The sequence below is a fragment of the Selaginella moellendorffii genome, unplaced genomic scaffold, assembly GCF_000143415.4.
Source record: "Selaginella moellendorffii unplaced genomic scaffold, v1.0 SELMOscaffold_43, whole genome shotgun sequence".
NCBI lineage: Eukaryota > Viridiplantae > Streptophyta > Lycopodiopsida > Selaginellales > Selaginellaceae > Selaginella > Selaginella moellendorffii.
In genome coordinates, this window is record NW_003314304.1 from 40493 (window position 1) to 57778 (window position 17286).

At 45.2% G+C, this 17286-nt stretch overlaps 4 protein-coding genes across 5 annotated transcripts; all 4 read left to right on the forward strand.

Moving 5' to 3' along the window:
* Positions 1-3032: 3032 nt before the first annotated feature.
* Positions 3033-4851, forward strand: LOC9649584 (methylenetetrahydrofolate reductase 1). The gene is made up of 9 exons (XM_002979849.2): positions 3033-3166; positions 3248-3461; positions 3558-3743; positions 3805-3865; positions 3920-4002; positions 4071-4244; positions 4296-4469; positions 4530-4603; positions 4695-4851. The coding sequence occupies exons 2-9, from the start codon at positions 3249-3251 to the stop codon at positions 4744-4746; spliced, it is 1017 nt and encodes a 338-aa protein (XP_002979895.2). The 5' UTR covers positions 3033-3166; position 3248; the 3' UTR covers positions 4747-4851.
* A 132-nt stretch (positions 4852-4983) lies between these two features.
* On the forward strand, positions 4984-7663 carry LOC9649587 (serine/threonine-protein kinase AFC1). Of its 2 annotated transcripts, XM_024685030.1 has the most exons (13): positions 5327-5396; positions 5467-5662; positions 5754-5780; positions 5839-5992; positions 6048-6099; positions 6156-6270; positions 6381-6437; positions 6628-6719; positions 6776-6932; positions 6994-7058; positions 7117-7214; positions 7274-7379; positions 7443-7663. In XM_024685030.1, the coding sequence occupies exons 7-13, from the start codon at positions 6407-6409 to the stop codon at positions 7572-7574; spliced, it is 681 nt and encodes a 226-aa protein (XP_024540798.1). In that variant the 5' UTR covers positions 5327-5396; positions 5467-5662; positions 5754-5780; positions 5839-5992; positions 6048-6099; positions 6156-6270; positions 6381-6406; the 3' UTR covers positions 7575-7663. The 2 variants fall into 2 exon arrangements, with proteins under 2 accessions (XP_002979896.2, XP_024540798.1); XM_002979850.2 differs by lacking the exon at positions 6381-6437 and having other exon boundaries at positions 4984-5396.
* A 59-nt stretch (positions 7664-7722) lies between these two features.
* Positions 7723-13239, forward strand: LOC112349863 (structural maintenance of chromosomes protein 4-like). The gene is made up of 29 exons (XM_024685029.1): positions 7723-7943; positions 8005-8094; positions 8170-8271; positions 8330-8506; positions 8571-8701; positions 8753-8831; positions 8878-9035; positions 9089-9164; positions 9219-9347; positions 9397-9541; positions 9589-9719; positions 9768-9920; positions 9964-10153; positions 10235-10368; positions 10419-10577; positions 10627-10935; positions 10989-11165; positions 11219-11302; positions 11345-11554; positions 11603-11692; positions 11742-11863; positions 11910-12065; positions 12118-12225; positions 12273-12333; positions 12389-12523; positions 12584-12671; positions 12723-12795; positions 12846-12980; positions 13040-13239. Exons 1-28 carry the CDS (start codon positions 7815-7817, stop codon positions 12967-12969), a joined length of 3720 nt encoding a protein of 1239 aa, XP_024540797.1. The 5' UTR covers positions 7723-7814; the 3' UTR covers positions 12970-12980; positions 13040-13239.
* Positions 13240-15033: 1794 nt separating this feature from the next.
* Positions 15034-17274, forward strand: LOC9649585 (adenine/guanine permease AZG1). Its single transcript, XM_024684875.1, has one exon. The coding sequence runs from the start codon at positions 15347-15349 to the stop codon at positions 17084-17086; it is 1740 nt and encodes a 579-aa protein (XP_024540643.1). The 5' UTR covers positions 15034-15346; the 3' UTR covers positions 17087-17274.
* Positions 17275-17286: the final 12 nt, after the last annotated feature.

The window sequence follows — 17286 nt, forward strand, 5'->3', positions numbered from 1 at the left end:
TCATCTTGTGACTAAGCCTGATGGGAGTATTCATTTCTGCATTGACTATCGTCCGTTAAACGAAGTGACGATCCCAAATGTGTACCCTCTTCCTCACACTACTGATCTCTTGAATCATTTGGGGCAAAGTCATTGGTTCACCAAGTTAGATCTTGCTTCTAGGTACTGGCAAGTATCGATGGCCGAAGTAGATATTCCTAAGACTGTTTTTTGTACACCATTTGGTTTGTACAAGTTCTTGGTGATGCCGTTTGGTTTGAACAATGCTCTAGCAACTTTCCAGTGGATGATGGACAAGGTTCTTTGCGATATACTGGAGGTGACTGTTAACTTCATTGATGATGTCTTGATCCACTCAAAGGGGACATAAAAGGAGCACTTTCGTGATGTTTGTAAAGTGTTGGATCTACTATGTGACGTTGGTTTAAAGTTGAAGCAGTCAAAGTGCGTATTTGGGTCCAAGGACAACTTATCTTGGGTACCGTATTTCGTATGAGGGTTTGCAAGTTAATCCTGAAAAACTTGTGGTTGTTCTAAAGTTCCCTACTCTAAAGTGTGTGAATGATGTGTAGTGCTTCTTGGGCAAGGTGTAGTATCTTGATTATTTTGTGGATCATCTTTCTAATTGCACTACACCATTGTGAGCGTTGCTAAAGTCATCAACGTCATTTTTCATTTAGTCTCCGGACTATGAGCGGGCATTCATGGATCTCAAAAAGCTATTGATGACTCCTTTGGTTTTGGCATATCCTGACTACACTCGACCTTTTATTTTGCGCGTGGATGCTTATGACATTGGCTTTGGAGGTGTGTTGATGCAAGAAAGCTCGAGTGTGCCTGGTCAGCACCATCCCATTGCGTATATAAGCCATACATTACAACTAGCGGAGATAAACTACTCCAACATAGAGAAGGAGTGTTTAGCAGCAGTCTGGGAAACTTCATGCATATCTACATGGTTCTCGGATGTTACTTGAAGGTGACCATGTTGCTGTTACTTCATTATTGAAGCGGAAGATCCTAATTGGTTGTACTGCTCGATGGGCTTTAAAGCTTCAGATATATGATTTTGATATTGTTCATCACCCAGGGAGTTCTATGACTGATACTAATGTCCTTTCTCGAGCTCTTTTTCCTTCTCCACTCTCTTCTCATGTTTTTTATGAGCCTATTATTTCAGCATTTATGGATTTTCTATACGAGGATTCTGTGCCGTTAGCGGTTATTGTACTTAATGTTCAGTGTCCACAAGGTGTAGAGCAAGATCTACCTTCTCTCGATAAAGTTTGTGAGGCTCAAAAGATTGAGCCAAGGATTTGAAGGCTTTGAGATGGGTGTGAGAATCTTGCATCACTTGCTAGTGACTTGTTTTTCCGGCATTTACATTCTCAATATCGCCTTGAAGATGGCCTTTTTTATTTTGACGGATCCTGATGATCATTTACGGTTGGTGGTGCCTTCTGTCTTTATTTCGCGGTTTCTCCATGCCTATCATGATTCTCCTATTCTAGGTGGGCATATGGGACATCATTGTATAACCGAGAAGCTGCGCAGGTCTTTCTATTGATCGGAGATGCAACATGATATTATCTGGTATGTGCGTAATTGCGTTTGGTGCCAAACTCGTAATACTCCCTCTCGTGCTGCGGAAGGACGGTTAGAGTCAATTGTAGTTTCCCATCTGTTTGAGTTTGTGGCATTTGATTTTTTTCCACGGTCAACTACTGGCAATGAGTATGTTATTATTGCTTCTGACTACTTGACTCATTAGGTGAAAGTTGGTGCTCTTGCTAGCACTTCTGCAACTACTGTTGGATACTTCCTCCTCAATCGAGTAGTGTTCCAGCATTTTTGTCCAAAGTGGATTCTTTCGGATAATAGTCCCTCATTTATAACTGAGGAATTTTATGTTTTGATGTCTCAGTTGGGGATATGCCACACTTTCACAAGTGCTTATCATCCACAATCAGACGGTCTGGTGAAACGACTTGTTCGGACATTCAAAGGGATGATTGCAAAATATGTGAACTTTTAACATTTGGATTGGGATGGTTATTTGCCGTCTTTTCGGTATGCATATGTTACAAAGGTGCAGAGTTCTATTGGTGCTTCACCATATAAACTCCTATATGGTCATGATCTAATATTACCAATGGAATTGGGTTTACCTTCGCAATTGCCACGAGTTGCCAATGCTAAGTCGTGGGATTAGTATTTGACGAGCATTCTTCCACTTGTCTAAGCAGAGTCTGCCTAACACTTAGGCCGTGTACAAGTGGGACAACAACAACATTACAACTCCCATCATTGTCCACCTGCGAAGCACAAAATGGATGATTTGGTGTTAGTCCATTTTCCCCATTTTACGGTACGTGGTTTATCTAAAGGGCTCCTTGTGCAATGGAAAGGATTGTATCGAGTGTTGCAGCAAGTTGAATCACAAGTTTATGAGGTTTAGCATGACGTCTAGTAGGCCGATCCTTTAGAAATTGTGCATATGCAGGGGTTAAAATGCTTCATACAAAGGGATCAAAAGCAATTAATACCACTTATAGATCCACCAATGCCTCCTCCTGATATCCCTTTAAATCTTGGCCCATATATAAGAGAATCCTGGTAGTTTTTTATTATTCCGAGAAGAGGGGATGATATGAGGGCCAAGTGTATTATTATGATGCCATATACAAATATTAGTGTAGTGGGATTTTAGTAGCCATCGGATTAGTTTCAATCTGGACAATTTACTCCTATATATATGCTAAGGTTTTTGGGCTAATTGATATATACACACTCACAAGTATAATTTTTTTTTTCATATTTTTGGTTTTTTTATTCCTTATATATAAATAGCATCTAACAGATTTCATTAACTATTAATTTAATAGCTTAAATATACCTATTTTTTAACTATTGATTAAAGTATACTTTAACCGAACCAGAAAAGAATATTCAAGGAGGGCTTTGGTTGGGTTTGAAGGGTTGGTTGGTTTTGCGGTAGTACGCTTTTCAACGCGCACGCCTTCCACGATGTCAAATAAAACAGCGCAAACAAGAAGACCTTGCAAGGCCCTAGACCGATCGTTCGAATCTCCATCTGCACGCGATCGACTGATCGATCGAATCTCCATCCGCGGGCGATCGACTGATCGATCTATCTCTCGCCAAGGTAAGCGCTCGCTCTCCGGTTAGGTTTTGATGCCTGGCGAGCTAGGGATTGAAATGCGGGTTCTCACGAGCTGTCTGCCAGGATGAAGATCATCGATCGAGTCAAGGAGGCATGGAGCGAGGACAAGATCGTCTACTCCTTCGAATTTATGCCTCCCAGGACTCCCAAGGGGATGAAGCTACTCCTCGACAGCCTCGACCGCATTGTCATGTTCCAGCCCAGCTTTTGTGACATTACTTGGCGTGCCAGCAGCTCCGAGATGACGCTCGAGATCGCCAGGAAGATGAAAACCATGGTGAGATGCTTCTTCCTTTAGCTTTTGCCTTTCCTCCTTTTACTTTTGGGCTTGGATGGGCTCATCGATTTCTTCCTCTCTCATCTTCTCGATCAGTTTGGTTTGGAGACGATGATGCACTTGACATGCGTGGGATCGACACCGGAGAGGATTGACAGTGCTCTCGACTTTGTTCGATCGCATGGAGTGGAAAACATCCTTGCTCTTCGCGGTGATCCTCCCGAGGGAGAGGAGGCCTTGGATGTTGCTGGCAGCGGCGATCTCTCTTGCGCTCTTGATCTGGTGAGGAGATTACTTTCGTTGGCTTTTAGTTTTGGAAGGCTTCTCAGACTCTACGGAACAGGTTTCACATATTCGGGAAACTTACGGATCTTCTTTCGGCATTGTTGTTGCTGGCTATCCTGGTATTGCAAAGTCCTGAATTTCTTGCAAACTTGTGATTTCTTTTTTCTTTCCAGAGGCTCATCCAGATGTGATTCAAGCGGACGGATCTGCCACCGAAGAAGATTACCAAAAAGATCTCGCGTATCTCAAAAAGAAGGTAAGATCTTTTCACGGCTTTATAAAGCACGGACTCCAGGTTCATGAGATCTTTGGATTTTGTACCAGGTTGACGCGGGAGCCGATTTGATCATCAGCCAGCTCTTTTATGACACGGATATCTTCCTGAAGTTCGTCAACGATTGCCGACAAATCGGCATAACTTGCCCAATTGTTCCTGGAATTCTGCCAATCAACGATTATAGAAAGTTCTTGCGAATGACGACACTCTGCAAGACGAAGGTTTGATCTTTTCTTGTTCTGCGAGAGAACTTAAATGCTTTTTCTTCTCAGGTCCCTGCAGATGTTAGAGATGCTTTGCAGAGCATCAAGGATGATCCGGTAGCAGTGCGAAAGTATGGAATTCACCTTGGAACCGAGATGTGCAAGAAGATCCTTGCTCACGGAATCAAAGCATTGCATCTTTACACGCTAAACTCCGAGAAGACGGCGATTGAGATCTTGAAGGTATGCTCCAATGCTTGCGTAGTTCTATGTGATACTCAAAGATTTCGTCTGGTTTTATAGAACCTTGGCCTGGTCGACGTGAGCAAAGTGGCCCGTCCTTTGCCTCCAAGCGCACAATGCAAACAGGAAGAAGGGTGAGCTTCGCTAGCAGCAAAAAAATGAGAAAAAAATGGCAATGTTGTTTAGTCTAAAAGGCTCTGTTTTTTTTTTCATTTTTTTTTTCAGGACTGCCACTGAAAATTCAGGCGTTTTGGTCGTGGAGTTAAGCTCCGCATAGCCATTTTACCACTGATTCATTCATTGAAGTGCGCCAAAAAGATTTTGCTTTCGGGCGATTCTAACAAGAAGCATTTTACTCAATAACAATCTCTTGTCAAAAAAATCTCACGTTGTTTTGTTTGGGCCAACACATCGACGGTCCATATCGTTTCCAAAATCCCACGGCTGCGATCACGCAGCCGATCCAAAGGCCCAGATCTCTTGTCGCGCAGAAGAATAAGAATGTACTCGCAGGCATATTCGCCATGGCTATGGCTACATTTTTCCCATGAAGGCACTTCTGCGCTAAGTCCCGGACTAAAAAATTCCGTGTTGCTTGGTTGGATCCTTTGCATCGGGGTTAGGTAGGACGGAGCTCACTCGTCTTGGTATGATCTAGGGTTCTTGGATGTAGAGGAGAGGAAGAGAGCGCAGGGTGAGTGATCGATCGATCCAATCCGAATGAGGCGCGCCGCCGCTGTGGATGTCGATCGCCGGCCCGGCAAGCGCGTGAGATTATGGGCGGAGCCGGCCGCCGCCGTGGAGCACATCGCCACGAATGTCCCTGTAGAATGTGGGGGATTCTACGATCCATCGAGGTACTGGCGGCAGCATCCAGCGATCTATGCTCCAGCGCCAGCGATTTACGCCGCTCCTCACTACTACCAGGCAAGTCTAGAGATTTTCCTTTTCCCCCTTCTCTCGGATTTGGGAATGAATTAAGAATGTGTTCTTCCAGACGATTGCGAGCACTTACACGGAGCCCCAGGATTTTCCGCGGAGGATTCATGCTGGTATGGTCACAGCGGCTGCTCTCCAGGTACCCAACCCCGTGACCGGCCATCTCAACGTAGTAGTTCCTCCTCAAGCTTGCCACGAAGATGACAAAGATGGCCATTTCGTTTTCGAGCTCGGGGAGAACATCACACCTCGCTGTAAAACTCCATCCCCATTTCTTCGAGCTGTTTCGTTCGCGAAGCTTAGCGATGTGAGTTGTTCTTATGGTTGGTGATCTTTTTTTTGCAGACAAAATCATAGGAAAGATGGGTGAAGGTATGATCCATACTTTGTTTTCTCTTGCGTGGATTTTTAGACGTCGTTCTTTATGCAGGGACCTTTGGGCGAGTCTTGGAGTGCTGGGATCGCGACACACAGGAGTATGTGGCTATCAAGCTCATAAGAAATGTGCAAAAGTATCGTGACGCCGCCATGATTGAGATTGATGTTCTCAACGAGCTTGCGAGATATGACCGGAATGGTTCAAGGTTCGTGACAGGCACACTTCCTCCTTCGCCTCCTGTGACTCGAGAAGTTCTGCAGACGTTGTGTCCAGTTAAAGCGCTGGTTCGATTTCCGGAACCACATTTGCATGGTAAGGCGTGATGACACTCGATACTGAAGGACAACTTCGGATGGTGTGTGATGCAGGTTTTCGAGAAGTTGGGACCAAGCCTTTATGACTTTCTCAGGAAGAATGAGTATCGTCCTTACGCAATCGATCTTGTTCGGGAGTTTGGTCGGCAGCTGCTCGAGTCCGTAGCATGTACGTATTTCATCTCACCCATGCTATGCTTGCATAAGGCTTGAGAAACTAGGGAGTACAGCTTGAGAGGTGGTCATACTAACTCAAAGACGTTCCTAGTCGTGATTCAGGAGCGTGAAGTTTACAGGATTGAAGAATGAGAGGTACCGCCACGAGAATATGTCATGGTATGGACATTACTTTGCTTCTTGTTCTTGTATAAATTTCACAGGTCTGGTGTTGTCAAAGCAACCTCGAAGGCTAAATCTTTTAGTTTTAAAGCTGGTACTAGACGAAGAATTCCTCTTTATTTGCATGGCATGGGATGCACATAGTGAAATATTTTGTGTGAATCTGATGTGTGTTGTTTTCTTGCAGACATGCACGATCTTACTCTTATCCACACGGATTTGAAGCCGGAAAACATTCTGCTCGTGTCTCCAGATCATGTCAAAGTCCCCGACTTCAAGGTGAGATTTTCACTTCTTTGTTTGTCGCTCTTGTAACCGAACCGAGAACCATTCAGGGCCTGTATCAACGATCAGGACCAGGACGGTGCTACGTGAGAGTTCCAAGGACGAGCGAGATCAAGCTCATCGACTTCGGAAGCGCAACATTTAACAGTCATTACCACTGCTCGGTAATATCGACGAGGCACTACAGAGCACCAGAAGTGATACTGGGTATGCGATTTGAAATGACATGTGTGATTTCGAGCATACTAAGGTTTGCATTTTCGTTCAGGCCTCGGCTGGTCTTACTCCTGTGATATATGGAGCATAGGCTGTATACTTGTTGAGCTGTGCTCGGTATATGCAGTTACCTTGGGATTCAAACAACACAATCATTCTCCTGCTGTAATTTCAGGGTAGTACGCTCTTCCAAACGCATGAGAATCTGGAACATCTGGCTATGATGGAACGTATAATTGGTCCACTCCCTGCTCACATGATCGAGAAAGCAGAGTAAGAAAATTCGTGTTCTTTCGAAAGCAAAGCAGTGACTAACTTTTGCATTCTTCCAGTCGACGAGCCGAGAAGTATTTCAAGAACAAAGTGGAACTCAACTGGCCAGAGGGTGCTGTCTCTCGAGAGAGCGTTCGCGCTGTGAGAAAACTTCCAAGGCTACGGGTAAGCTCCATTCTGGTTCTAGATTTGTGCGTATGTTCTTACGTAAAGCCATGGCTCCTCCAGAATATGATCCTCCAACACGTCGATCAGTACCCAAATGTGTTGCTGGATCTCCTCCAAGGATTGCTGAGATACGAGCCAACGGAGAGACTATCCGCGAAGCAAGCTCTATCTCATCCTTTCTTCTGGCACTAGAAAAAAGAAACGTAGCTTATTTGTCTCAAGGCACATTCTTATAGACCAAAGTGTAAAGTAATGCTGCTTTTAACGACTGGTGTAAAGTATGATTGGTGGTGATATTCGAACCCGCGACCGAATTTTCCCGCCAAGTTTTTTGAGATGTTGGGGCTCTAGGGTTTTTGGAAGCTCCGGGCGTGGCGCGCTGGATCGTTCTTTCATGCCGCAGCGGCCGCGTTGATTTGATCCCGAGAAGGTATGGATGGAGTGGAGCCGAAGCATGGCGCTGGCGGCGCGCCAAAGGGCCCCAGGCTCTTTATCAAGGAAATGGAGATGGATAATTTCAAGTCTTACGCTGGGAAGCAGCGTGTTGGCCCATTCCACAAGGTATTTTTCGTCCATTTCTCGATTTCCATGAGGATTGGAGTGCTTTGGTTTGCCTTTCCAGTGTTTCTCCGCTGTTGTCGGACCCAATGGCAGTGGTAAGAGCAATGTGATAGATGCCCTGTTATTCGTGTTTGGGAGGCGAGCCAAGCAGGTAGCTTTCTTTTCTTTTCTAACTTGTTTGTTGTCTACTTAAGAATTAATTGTGTGTTTCTCTCTTCTTCTCTAGATGCGATTAAACAAGGTCTCGGAGTTGATCCACAATTCCACGTACCATCTCAACCTGGATAAAGCGCAGGTCTCAGTGCACTTCCAGGAGATTGTAGACTTGGTATGAATTTGTTTTCTCGCGTAGTTATATCTATCCATCTTTTTTGGCGTTTATGTAGGACGATGAAACGTATGAGCCTGTTCCTGGGTCCGACTTTGTCATCACAAGAGCAGCGTTTCGGGACAACAGCTCGAAATACTACATCAACGACAATTTGAGCAGCTTCACGGAAGTAACCAAAAAACTCAGGGGGAAAGGGATTGATCTAGATAATAATCGGTTTCTCATTCTCCAGGTAGCTTTCACAGTTTTCTTTTTCTTGGCAAATTGTTTACTGTTCTTCTCTGTGTTTTGGTCAGGGTGAGGTTGAACAAATCTCATTGATGAAGCCCAAATCACAAGGGCAACATGATGAAGGATTTCTAGAGTACTTGGAAGACATAATTGGTTCCAATCAATACGTGGAAAAGATTGAACAGGCTAGCAATCAGTAAGTTGCTATATTTTTCTGGAAGCTAGAGCATTTACTTGTGTGATGCAGGCTTGAAGTTCTGAACGAGAAGAGAACTAGCGTTGTCCAACGTGTGAAGACCGCAGAGAAAGAAAAGGACGGTTTAGAAGTAAGAAAGATCGCAATCGTTCGCTTTTACCAAGTGCAAAATGCAGGATGCAAAAAATGAGGCTGTTACGTATATGTTGAAGCAAGTCGAGCTTTTGAAGTGGCAGGGAAAATCGTCTGAGCTTGCTTTGAAAGATGCAAGCGCTCATGCAACGAAAGCTCAGAAGGATCTTGAATCTCACGAGGCTAAATTAAAGGAAGAGAGGTATTTTTACCGGAACTTCGTTTTTTATCTTCCAGCTATTGAGTCCTTTACAGGGAGAAGGTTGCTCAGTACTCTCAAGACTTGAAAGAACTTGAAAAGAACTACACTAAGCATGCAAAGCGCAGAGAGGTTTGACAGCATTCTGTTATGTCGAAAACCTTTTAATCTTAAGTTGCTTTGTAGGAGCTTGAGGCGGACTTGAAAGGTTGTGCCGACGAATTCAAGGAGTTCGAGCGCCAAGACTTGAAGTATCAAGAGGACCTTAAGCATATGAAGCAAAAGCTAAAGAAGCTGGAGGACAAAACTGCTAAAGTAAACATCAGTTCATTCATATCGTGGTCTTACAGTTATTGGCCTGCAGGATGAACTTCGGATTCAGGAGCTTGAAAAAGAAATCGAAGAAAGTAAAATTGTCATTCCACAGTTGGAAGAACAAATATTAGCACTTACTAAACAGCTTGGTCAAGAAGAAGAGAAACTTGAGCATCTAAAGGATCTTTCTAAAGGTAAATTTTTTTTGTTCTGACACGTTTATTTACTTCCTTTCTCGTAGATGAAATTGAGAGGTATCGGGAAAGCTTGTCATCCGTACATTCTAAGTTAGAACCATGGGATAAGCAAATTATTGACTGCCAGGGGAAGATTGATGTTGCACGATCAGAAAGCAAACTGCTGAAAGACAAGGTCTGTAAGCATCTGTTTACCAGCAGTCTCTTCATTTCACTGTTACAGCACGAGGGAGCCATCAACGCTTATGAGACTGCTAAGAAACAACTGCAAATAATCAATGAAAATCTGCAAAACAAAGAGGAATCTCTTCCGAGGCAAACTGAAGCTTTCAAACAACAGGAACGTCTTGCTGAGAGTGCTCGGACGGACGAGAAGGTGAGGGAATTCTAATACGATCGTTGGCTAATATTCTCTGTAGGCCCTGCTGAAAGAGGAGGAAGTTTTGACAGCCGAAGAGGAATCCGCTAAGAAGAGGCTGAATGAAATGCGTGTTACGTTAGAGTCAGAAAAGAGCCAAGGTGCAGTCCTTCGTGCAGTTCTTCAGGCAAAAGAGTCTGGACAAATTCAAGGCATTTATGGCCGACTTGGAGACCTTGGGGCGATTGATGGTGCGTTATCTTCTCCTTTTCTCCTGAAACTTCTGAAAACGAATTTCTCATTTTTATGTTTCTCATACTTCTTGCCTGCAGCAAAGTACGACGTAGCGATATCAACAGCTTGCGGTGGGTTGGACTACATAGTTGTTGAGACTGCTTCGGATGCACAAGCGTGTGTTGAGCTATTGCGTAAAAATAATCTGGGTGTAGCAACGTTCTTAATTCTGGTATTTGCCTTTCGGGTTATTTACATTTTCACAAAATTAAATATTTCCAGGACAAACAAGAAGGGCTTCGGTCAAAGATGAACCAAGAAGTTCGAACTCCGCAAGGGGTTCCCAGATTATTTGATTTGGTTAACGTTCGAGATGGCCGGTTGAAGCTGGCGTTCTACGCCTCTCTTGGAAACACAGTTGTAGCTACAGATCTAAACCAGGTAAGAAACTCGTGACTTTCCACTTTTTTTATTTCATTTTTATCACCAGGCTACAAGAATTGCGTATGGGAGCAATACAGAATTTCGGAGAGTGGTTACATTGGATGGGGCACTATTTGAGAAATCTGGAACAATGAGTGGAGGTGGTGGCAAACCCCGAGGCGGGCGGATGGGTACTGCCATACGTGACTCCAGTGTTACTCGTCAGGCTTTGGAAAGTGCCGAAAATGAAGTTTCTACACTGGCCGAGCAGCTTGCAAAAGTTCGTGAACGACGTGTCCAAGCGGCTCGACAATATCAACAATCAGAAAAGGCTATTTCAAACATCCAGGTGGACATTTCCAAAGCTCAAATGGAGGTTCGCAGTCCATAGTTCTCCGCAATATTTCCAAGCTAATTAGCTCTTTTCAGGTTGACGGATTGAAGAAGCAAAAGATGGACGCAAATCAACAAATTGAAACTTTGAAGGTTGAAGCTGTGCCTAATTCTGTTGAAGTTAAAAAGATCGAAAAGCTGGACAAGCTGGCCGTGGTCGAGGAGAAAACGCTCTCTTACTTACAAGAAAACTCGAAAGGGCTTAGAGAGAAGGTTATTTCCAGTAGTGTTACAACCATCGACTTACAGTCTTGTCTTTTCTACAGGCAAACAGTCTTCAAAAAAGTATTGAAAACGCTGGGGGTGAGAAACTGAAGCAACAAAAACTACTTGTCAGCAAGATACAAACGGTACGTGCTTCATGTTTTCCTTGACTAACGATTTGGATGCAGGATATAGACAGTAAAAACACTGAGGTCAATCGTCGAAAAGTTCAGATGGACACCGGAGGCAAAACAATAGCTAAACTGCAGAAGACGCTTGAAGACTCGAGGAAAGACAAACAAAACATCTCTGAAAACAAGGAGAAGAAGGCTTCTGCATTCAAGGAGATCGAAAAGAAAGCATTCGTCGTCCAAGAGAGATACAAAGACATTCAAGAGGTTAGCAATTCATTGGATTTTAATAAGCCTTGACGACGATGACTACAGATTATGGAAAAGCAACGAGAGGAGCTGGAGTCAACGAAAAAACTGTACAATGAAAAGAAGCAAATGGTTGATCAGCTTCGAACTGGAGAGGTTTGGTGAATTTTGTCAGGTTGCCTTAATCCTCACATTCCTGTTTCAGATTGACGCACAGGACAAAGTGGAAGACTTAAAAGGTTTGGTCAAAGAAATGGATCAGAAAATGAAAGGTTTTCAGAAAAAGATCGAAACGAGCAACAAGGCTTTAAATGAGCATGTTGAACAGTAAGTATTACGCATTTCTGTTGTCTCATGCGAATATATCTTCCAGGATACGAAAAGAAGGAATAGATTTGGACTCCCTAAACGCCGCTCTTGAAGGGAACCAAATTGATTCAGTTTCCAGTTTACAAACAGCCCTGAAAAATGTAGAACTTTTGGAGCAGCAGATGAAGGCAATGCAGCCGAATCTCGACACCATTGGAGAGTAAGCATTGAATTTTTAATGTTTCTTTCTTAATACCTGTCTTTTTGTAAAGGTACCGGACAAAAGCTGCTCACTACATGGAGCGTGTTAATGAGCTCAATGCAGTGACACAAGAGTGCGACGACTTAAAGAAACATCATGACGATCTGCGTAAGCGACGGTAAGTTCACTGACTTAGATTGCTGTTATTCAGCAGCTGTGCTACAGACTAGATGATTTCATGGCGGGTTTCAACATAATTTCCTTAAGATTGAAGGAGATGTATCAGGTGTGTTTCATAACAACTCTGCTAGTGGTTTCTGATTTTTTATTCTTTTTTTCAGATGATAACTTTGGGAGGCGATGCCGAACTGGAACTAGTGGATTCTCTCGATCCATTCTCCGAGGGCGTAGTCTTCAGTGTACGACCACCTAAAAAGAGCTGGAAGAATATCGGAAACCTCTCAGGAGGTGAAAAGGTGATGCCATTTTCATTCCTCAACTTGCAGAAACTTATCGCCATAAGTCTTGTATTGTAGACACTAAGCTCGCTGGCGCTCGTGTTTGCCTTGCATCACTACAAACCGACTCCTCTGTACGTTATGGACGAGATCGACGCCGCCTTAGGTAACTTCTTGCGAGTCTCGCAATCTGCTCAAGCTTATTTTCTGCCCGCAGATTTTAAAAACGTCTCGATTGTGGGTCACTACGTGAAGGACCGCACCAAAGACGCGCAGTTCATAATAATCAGGTAAAACGCAAGTTGCGAATCGGCGATTTCATGAGCTATTTCGATTTCAGCCTTCGCAACAACATGTTTGAGCTGGCGGATCGACTCGTGGGAATTTACAAGACTGATAACTGCACGAAGAGTGTGACTATCAATCCGAAAAGCTTTGCTACGTGCCAGCAAGAGGCAGCGTGATTTCTAGATCTGTATGTATGTAAGTTTGGAGATTTGTTTTGCTTCGTTGTTCTCACTTTTGTTTTCTCAGATTAAACGCCCCTGGCACACAAAAAAAAACATTACAACTGTGAAATCTCGTCTCACACACCACTGAAAACTTGTTTGATGAAATAGTGGCCTCATTTCTTTCTTTTAGTTTCTCCATAGAATTTGTCGGCATTTCCTTTTTCCCGGATGGACAAAGCCACTATTTTCTTTTCAATCAGAAGAAGAATGTCCTGAGAATCATTTCGTTTTTTCAGAGCCACACAGGACACCCAGCGTACGAACCGTTCTTTTTCTCTTCTCTGTTTTTTTTTCGTCTTCTCCATTCTTTTGATTTGGACTTTGATCCCGTTCGCTTAAATTTCGTCTCTGCGTGGTTTATTCTCACGTCTAAACGCGCTGCCGCTCATTCGCTTGCGACATCTTCGCCGGGCCTGTTTGACTTCGTTTCTTCGTATGCGCCGAGTGTCACTTTTTCTCATTTGTCAGCTCAAACTCCTCGCAAAGTCGGCTTGCATCATTATTACATTTGCATCCTCCTCTTGTCTTTCTGGAGCTAGTGCTTGTGTGGCCTCCACAAGAAGCGCCAAGCCTTTGGATTTTTCACTGTGGGCCTCGTGCATCACATTGACACGCTTCCTCCAATTTGGTGTTGCCAGCGATCTCACGAGAACAGGCTCTTATCGTTCTTTATCACTAGTTTTACCATAGTGGTTTTTCGCTATTCTTTGTGTTCGCCAGCTCCGTCACCTTTGTAGTAAACTAGACTGATCTCCCGTATCGCCCGTGGTAGAAGCGCCCAATCGCAGGTTGAGATTGACACCCCGAGGTAGAAAATTATTTTGGAGCTTGGAGATATGTAAGCAGTGCCAACATCTGGAGATTTCCAAAGTGTGGAGGCCAGTGAAAATTCCTTTGCAGTGTTGCTTTGGCACAGCTGGAATTATTACGCCACCTCTTTTAGTGCTTCTTTTTTTCGGTGGTCTCCGCACAGGAAGAACACATAAAAGAGGGAATGGATCGGATTGGAGGCGGCGGCCATAATTCATTTTTGCCAGATGCGGAGTCCCAAGTGTAAAGAAGGTGGCACAAGGAAACTAATCAATCATATATCGTTACTGTGTGATCAATCAAACTAAATTCTTATCTCCTCTGAGCCAGCTCATTTTATTTCTTGTGCGCTTTATAGATCCACATACGGATCCTCAAAGCAATTTCTTCGTACTAATATAATTAGTGATAAATCACGCTGTCAAAAGGTGAGCACTACAACAGCAAATCATAGAGTATGACTATGTTGAAATAGCTCTATTCCATACATATGTTCGTATGGGTGACGGCACCTTCCAATCAAAACCATAGAAAAATCCCACTCGATAAGTTCATAGTAAAAATGCGTCCTGGGTGGGATTACAATGTTGGCTGAGTACGAAACCGAGGGAATCTCCCACAAAACTAGTCTAGCTGAATCCCACGGAACATACCCCCGTGTCTAGAATTGTTCCGAAATGTTTACATTTGCGCTTGCGAGCTGCGATTCTTCCAATCCCCCCTGGAAGAAAGCGTCCATTGATTGCTTGGTAGTAGCGGCAGCAGCGCTCGAGTTTGATTCATTCCCATTGTTTAGTGGTTTTTCTCTTTCAGGGAACACCATCACGACGTCTATCACCATGTTTAAGAGAACTTCTTCCCCCGAAAAACAAATCAGAAAACCTATCAGACGAACAAACAAATACCATATCAATATCTTCAGAGTTTTGTTTTTTTCTCTGTTTTTCTAACCTTTGTCTGTCTCTACATTTTGCGGAAAGCACACACAGAGCACATGGACCTGGAAATATCAAATAGAAACCATAAAGTCTAAAGAAGGAATCAGTGATTGGACAAGCAAAGCAATTACTTTGCCTCTTTGTTTTCATCGCCAACCAGTTTGCTTCCTGTCGCTAATCAAAACGTTGTCAAAGTCGTGGGGCTCTGATAACGAGTGTTGCGTCTTTTCCTACAAAACCGCGCTCCTTTGTTTCCTTTTCTCATCACACACTTAGAGCGCCCTTGTGCGAGTATAGCCGATCGTTCTCCACCTCTTCTTTTATGACAGGCAGCTCGCGCTTACACGCTCGTCCGATTCCAATTCAGCTGGACAAAACATGAGCTCGTCATCCCGGTAAGACTCTCCAAAAAGCTGGGAAGGAAGGGAAACGAAATCTACCTGGAGCGTTTCTCATTTCTTTTCTCTGTTACCCCCTTTGCTCGCCGATCAAGTGAGAGTCCACAAAGTTTCCTCCTTTCCTCTTGGCCTTTTGGCTGTTCGAGTTTTTCGCTGCTGCCTGCAAAAGAAAAAAAATATCGAATGGATTCTATCAGGAGCTTGCGCGAGCAATGGAACTCGAGCATAGATCGCCTCAATGCGGCAGTCGCTCGGAGCAGAGTCGGGCGGTACTTCAAGCTCGAGGAGCGAAAGTCTTGCTTCACTCGGGAGGTGAGAGCCGGCACCGCAACATTCCTCACCATGGCATACATCCTCGCGGTGAACGCCAGTATACTCGCCGATTCGGGCGGTCCCTGCGGCATCTCCGACTGCTCGCTCGTCTGCTCCGACTCCACCACCCCGATACAGCGCTGCTCGGGCCTCACTCCCGGCGGTATACCGCTCACTCTTGTGAAGCCAGGTGCCGAGTGCAAGGATCCAGGGGCCCAGAACAAAGGATACTCCGACTGCCTGGACCGCACCAAGCGTGATCTCATCGTCGCCACCGCAGCATCCTCGCTCATCGGCAGTGTCATCATGGGCGTGTTTGCAAATCTCCCGCTCGGGCTGGCGCCTGGGATGGGAGCAAACGCCTACTTTGCGTACACCGTCGTTGGCTTCCACGGCTCCGGAAGCATCACTTACGGTGGAGCGCTGGCGGCTGTGTTCGTCGAGGGACTGATCTTTCTCGGCCTGGCAGCGCTCGGCCTCCGGACCCGGCTGGCCAAGGCCATCCCCCGCCCCGTCCGCATCTCCAGCTCGGCAGGTATCGGTCTCTTCCTCGCCTTCATCGGCTTGCAGTCGAGCGAAGGCATCGGGCTCATCGGCTTCAGCCCATCAACTCTGGTAACACTGGGTGCATGCCCGGCAGCGGACCGAGTGGCGGTAGCACCGGTTGTCACCAACGCCACCACCGGTGTCTCCCGTCTCATGCCCGGCGCTACCATCTCCTCCAACATCCTGTGCACGCGTAACCGGATGGAAGATCCCACTCTCTGGCTTGGCGTCGTCGGCTTCGTCATCATCGCGTATGCTCTCGTCAGGGGTGTCAAAGGTGCCATGATCTACGGCATTGTCTTCGTCACCGGCATCTCCTGGTTCCGGGGAACGCAGGTGACATACTTCCCATATACCGACGCTGGTAACGCGGCCTACTCGTACTTCCGCGAGGTGGTCGACGTCCACACCATCAAAGGCACCGCCGGAGCTCTCTCCTTTGCTGAAATCGGCCAGAGCCAGTTCTGGGTGGCGCTCATCACCTTTCTCTACGTCGACATACTGGATACCACCGGAACTCTCTACTCCATGGCCAAGTTTGCCGGCTACGTCGACGAGAAGGGCGATTTCGAGGGGCAATACCAGGCTTTCATGAGCGATGCCGCGGCCATCGTGGTCGGCTCGGCACTTGGAACTTCTCCTGTCACTGCTTTCATCGAGTCGTCCACGGGGATTCGAGAAGGTGGCAGAACCGGGATTACTGCTCTTACCGTGGCGATGTACTTCTTCCTGGCACTGTTTTTTACACCGCTACTGGCTTCTATTCCACCCTGGGCGGTCGGACCGGCGCTCGTTCTCGTCGGAGTTTTGATGATAAAGTCGGTCAAGGAGATTGAGTGGGAGGACATGAGAGAAGGCATCCCGGCTTTCATCACCATTATCCTCATGCCTCTTACGTACTCCATTGCTTATGGCTTGATCGGCGGCATTGGTACGTTCGTGGTGCTGAATGGACTCGACTGGCTCTTTTCCAAAACCAAAAGGCCACCGTCGTCAAGCGATACAGATGAAGCGATGAAGCAAGTTGACACAGTGGAAACTGGCAGAGCTCTAGAACAAGTCTGAATGCCATCGATACAATTGACACCCCACATGTTTAAAAAAAATTAAAATGAATTACATGTCAGAGTATATATCACCATGCAAGTTGTGGAAGATCTGAAATCACGCAACGAACCCAAAAAAGAAAGTTTGACCACGACCTTCATTCTAGCAACAATGTTGATAGCCGGAACAATGATCCAACAAAGCAAACCTCTGCCAAA

What these genes read in the sequence shown, in the direction of transcription:
- LOC9649585 (XM_024684875.1), top strand. Translation starts at nt 15,347, where the DNA reads ATGGATTCTATCAGGAGCTTGCGCGAGCAATGGAACTCGAGCATAGAT.
- LOC9649584 (XM_002979849.2), top strand. Translation starts at nt 3,249, where the DNA reads ATGAAGATCATCGATCGAGTCAAGGAGGCATGGAGCGAGGACAAGATC. An exon ending in CCAGGAAGATGAAAACCATG is followed by an intron (nt 3,462 to 3,557) that starts GTGAGATGCTTC and finishes CTTCTCGATCAG; the next exon opens with TTTGGTTTGGAGACGATGAT. An exon ending in CAATGCAAACAGGAAGAAGG is followed by an intron (nt 4,604 to 4,694) that starts GTGAGCTTCGCT and finishes TTTTTTTTTCAG; the next exon opens with GACTGCCACTGAAAATTCAG.
- LOC112349863 (XM_024685029.1), top strand. Translation starts at nt 7,815, where the DNA reads ATGGATGGAGTGGAGCCGAAGCATGGCGCTGGCGGCGCGCCAAAGGGC. An exon ending in TAGCAACGTTCTTAATTCTG is followed by an intron (nt 10,369 to 10,418) that starts GTATTTGCCTTT and finishes AAATATTTCCAG; the next exon opens with GACAAACAAGAAGGGCTTCG. An exon ending in CGAAAGGGCTTAGAGAGAAG is followed by an intron (nt 11,166 to 11,218) that starts GTTATTTCCAGT and finishes TCTTTTCTACAG; the next exon opens with GCAAACAGTCTTCAAAAAAG.
- LOC9649587 (XM_002979850.2), top strand. Translation starts at nt 5,190, where the DNA reads ATGAGGCGCGCCGCCGCTGTGGATGTCGATCGCCGGCCCGGCAAGCGC. An exon ending in CATAGGAAAGATGGGTGAAG is followed by an intron (nt 5,781 to 5,838) that starts GTATGATCCATA and finishes TTCTTTATGCAG; the next exon opens with GGACCTTTGGGCGAGTCTTG. An exon ending in CACATGATCGAGAAAGCAGA is followed by an intron (nt 7,215 to 7,273) that starts GTAAGAAAATTC and finishes GCATTCTTCCAG; the next exon opens with TCGACGAGCCGAGAAGTATT.